We start from the raw sequence: 3665 nt of genomic DNA on the forward strand, positions 1-3665 counted from the left end.
CACAGGACCTGGGGGCCCGGCCTGACCTGTGGCCCCAGGACGACCTTGCTGGCCCTGCAGATTTAGGAGACCCCAGAGGTCAGGCAGAGTGTCCCCTCCCATGGCACCCCCAGCCCAGCCTCTCCCTCCAGACTCACCACTGAGCCCGGGAGCCCCCTCAGACCATCGGGACCAGGTTTTCCTGCTGGGCCTGCGGGACCCACTGGGCCTGTCTTTCCCGGGGCACCCACAGCACCGGGATCCCCCTGAAACGCACACAAGGAACGTGTTCTAAGGGGAGGAAGGGGGCAGGGAGTCCAAGGTAGATAGGGCGATGCAGGAAATAGGTCTGAGCCCCAGGAGCCCCGGGGGCAGGAGCAGGTAGAGGGAACCCCCTTCCCACAAGGGGCTCAGCTGGGGGGGGGGGTTGTGGAGGGGGACAGAGGACTCTGAGGAGCCAAGGAGGCTGGAAGATGGAGGGACCGTTCCAGCATCCAGGGCGGCCTCCCCACCTTGGCTCCCTTCTCTCCTTGTCGCCCCTCAGGACCAGACGTGCCGGCAGGACCCTGCAGGTGGAGGCAGAAAGGCGCGGATGAGGGCACAGAGGCCCATCGCAGGGAGGAGGCCCATCACGGGAGCCGCCGGGTGTGAAAGTACCAAGTGGCCCTGAGCATCTGGTGAAGAGCCACGTACGCCCACCTCCTGCCCCAGCAACTGAAGGTGAGCCCGGCCCAGCAGGGGCCAGGAAGCCAGCCCTTCCCCGTCTATTCCGATTGGTGGGTACACACCACACCCTTGGCAAGAACTTTCATACGAAACCCCAGAAACAAACACACCCAGATACGCACAGCACTTACAAACACACGTGCTCAAGCACATAGACACACCCCCAGGACAACCCAGACACAGGCATCTCCCTGCCAGGCCCCTGCCATCACCCCGTCCTCCGCCCACCACCCAGGGGCGCCCCGGAAGACCCCAGGTGTCCACCCAGGTGTCCACCTCACTTACCCGCTTTCCAAGTGGCCCAGGGGGTCCATTCTCCCCAGTGGGACCAGGGGATCCCTAAGGAGGGAGGAATAGGGTGGGTAAGGGTTTAGCTTCCAGCCAGGGACCCCCAGGAGTGGGGCACAGAAGAGGAGCAGTGGTCTGAAGGCTGGGCGCAGAGGTGGGGCGGGGGCACTGGTCACTCACAGGCTGCCCGGGCTCGCCGTCCTCTCCACGGTCACCCTTCGCACCATCCTGGCCCTGCAGGGATGGAGCAAGGTCAGCGGGGCCCAGCCTGGCTGGGATCACCTGAGCACTGCTGACCCTCCCTCCTTCCAGCCGCCCGGTCACACCCCCAGCCCAGCAGCCACAGAGGCCTTTGCCCGTCCCCCGCACTGGCCAACACTCACACGAGGGCCACCTTCTCCAGGAGGACCAGGGTCGCCAGGAAAGCCAACGGGGCCCTAACGCAGAGGGAGGACAAAAGGCAGGCTTGCACCACCTAGCCCACCCAGAGCCAAAGCAGACCCCGGAGCACAGCCACTCCCTCTGCAGGCAGTGCCCACCGCACCTCCCGCTTCCCAGGATTAACTAGAGGCCGGCTCGCATGTTCTCTCGCTCTAGACCCCACAACCTCCCCAGGAGACCTTACTCCCAGAGCCTTCCTCCCAGGTACCCCCACACTTGGGCTCCCCACACTCCGACCCTCACACACATTCCCAGGCCTCCCAGTCACAGGACCCTCCTCTCAGCCCCTCCCCCAACTCACAGGGTTCCCTTTGGGGCCGTCATCCCCGGTGGGGCCTTTAGGCCCTGGTGGTCCCGCCTCTCCCGGCTGCCCGGACTCTCCTTTCTCCCCACGCTCCCCGCGTGGGCCCTGGAGGATGAGGGGCAGGTACAGATGGTCCCAAGGGGATCTTGAAGGTCAAGGATGCAGCCCCCGCTTCCAAGACCCCTTCAGCCTCCCCCAGGCCCTCCGTGACGGAAGGATGCACACAGAAAGGCAAGCCCACGGTGGTCCCCGGCCCTGCCCTTCCAGGAAAGCGGGGCAGGGCTCCCAAAGACCCAGGGACAGGGCCCCATCGAGAAGGCTGGGGCACGGACTGCGGGGCACAGAGCAGGTCATGGGAAAAGTGGGGTGGGCTGAGGGGGTGAAAGGGGACGGGACGATACCTCAAAGCCATCACTCACCTTGGCGCCTGGCTCTCCCTGGACCCCGGGAGATCCTGAATCTCCTGGCTCCCCCTGCAAGGAGACTGGGGTCAGAATCCTCCTTCCCCCCAAAACCCGACAGTCCCCACACCTCCCTCGCTCCTGAGCCCCAACCAAAGTTGGCCGACTCCAGGCCCAGGCCATTCGCCCTTCCGAGTTACCTTCTCTCCAGGGGGACCCAGGTTCCCAACGCCTCCTGGGGGACCTTGAGGACCCTGGAAGAGAACAGAAATAGGGGTCAGAGCTCAGGGGAGGAGGTGCCATTCCAGGGCGGGGCCAGGATGAGGGCCCTCCCCCCCCCCCCCCCCCAGGTCTCAGCAGGGAGACAGTGGGAGGCCTTCCCGGAGGTGGGGCCTGAGGTGAGACCAGAGTTTATGGGGAAAAGGAGGCAGAGGCCCGGCCACACTGGTCTGAAGGGACCAGAGGCTGAGAGGACTCACATCAGCTCCATTGGGTCCAGCGGGGCCTCGAGGTCCTGGGGGGCCTGGTGGTCCCTGGGGAGAAACAGATGCACCAGAGCTAGCAGGGGAGCAGGGGACACAGGGGGGGGTGCCCAGGAATGTGGGGGGTTGGGCAGGGCAGAGACCCACGGCAGAGAAGAGGAGGAGGGGCAGGCCAGGGAGCAGGGTGCCCGGGTGGGCTGGATGGGGGGGTGACCAGAGGTGGGGCTGGGGCCAGCTGGGGTCACACACCATCAGTGGGGTCACACTCACCATGGGGCCCACGTCTCCGGTTTCTCCCTTCTCCCCCGAGGGGCCTGGCAAGCCCTGAGCAGGTGTACAGGGCACAGACCCGGGTGAGCAACCCGCCCCAGGCCCAGTTCCCTCCCTCAGACCCCACAGGCCGGGCCCCAGTCCTCGCCCCACCTCCCTTTCCTCTCAGAATGGGCTCCTGACCCCAACTCTCAGCCCGTCTCCACCCCCCAGCTCACCTGCAGGCCAATGGGTCCGGGGGGCCCATTGAATCCTCTCGTTCCTTCATCACCTTTGGCTCCAAAGTGTCCCTGAGGTCCCCGGGCCCCGGGCTCCCCATCTGCTCCCTGAAGTGGGGGGAGGCAGGGACAAGGACACCAATGACCACGGTCAGGTGTTCTCCATCCACAAACGCACCCCAAGGAGGCAGCAGGCCCAGAGTCCCTCCTCCCACCCAACCCCAAAGGCAGGGCTGCGGGCTCTGGCGGGAGCAGGCGGGCAACATCACTCACCGCGGCTCCGGGCTGCCCGACAGGCCCGATGGGTCCAGGGGGTCCAGGAGGGCCCTGGGGGAGAGGAGAGTCAGAGACACCCAGACAGGGCGAGGCCCAGAGGGAATGAGGCCGAAGGCCAGAGGCCAGAACTCAAAGCTCACGGACACTCACATGTTCACCTTTGTTCCCTTTAGTGCCCTTCTGTCCAGGGTCGCCCACCTCACCCTGGAGGAGAGGCAGGTGAGACATTAGGGGAGGGAGGCAGGAGGGGGGACAGTAGGAGGCAGGGAGGGGGGACAGT

General features: G+C 65.8%; 1 protein-coding gene across 1 annotated transcript in view; it reads right to left on the reverse strand.

Annotated features, from left to right (window-relative positions):
- Positions 1-3665, reverse strand: part of COL11A2 (collagen, type XI, alpha 2) — a 27718-nt gene that overhangs the window by 4176 nt on the left and 19877 nt on the right. The window contains exons 44-57 of the mRNA XM_014541023.1: positions 3536-3648; positions 3383-3436; positions 3110-3217; positions 2892-2945; positions 2619-2672; positions 2340-2393; positions 2158-2211; positions 1736-1843; positions 1377-1430; positions 1174-1227; positions 991-1044; positions 492-545; positions 138-245; positions 2-54 (exon numbers count right to left, since the gene is read on the reverse strand). Coding sequence (XP_014396509.1) covers positions 2-54; positions 138-245; positions 492-545; positions 991-1044; positions 1174-1227; positions 1377-1430; positions 1736-1843; positions 2158-2211; positions 2340-2393; positions 2619-2672; positions 2892-2945; positions 3110-3217; positions 3383-3436; positions 3536-3648 — 976 coding nt within the window. The remainder of the gene's footprint in view (position 1; positions 55-137; positions 246-491; positions 546-990; positions 1045-1173; positions 1228-1376; positions 1431-1735; positions 1844-2157; positions 2212-2339; positions 2394-2618; positions 2673-2891; positions 2946-3109; positions 3218-3382; positions 3437-3535; positions 3649-3665) is intronic.

The sequence above is a fragment of the Myotis brandtii genome, unplaced genomic scaffold (assembly GCF_000412655.1).
Source record: "Myotis brandtii unplaced genomic scaffold, ASM41265v1 scaffold2561, whole genome shotgun sequence".
Classification (NCBI taxonomy): Eukaryota; Metazoa; Chordata; class Mammalia; order Chiroptera; family Vespertilionidae; genus Myotis; species Myotis brandtii.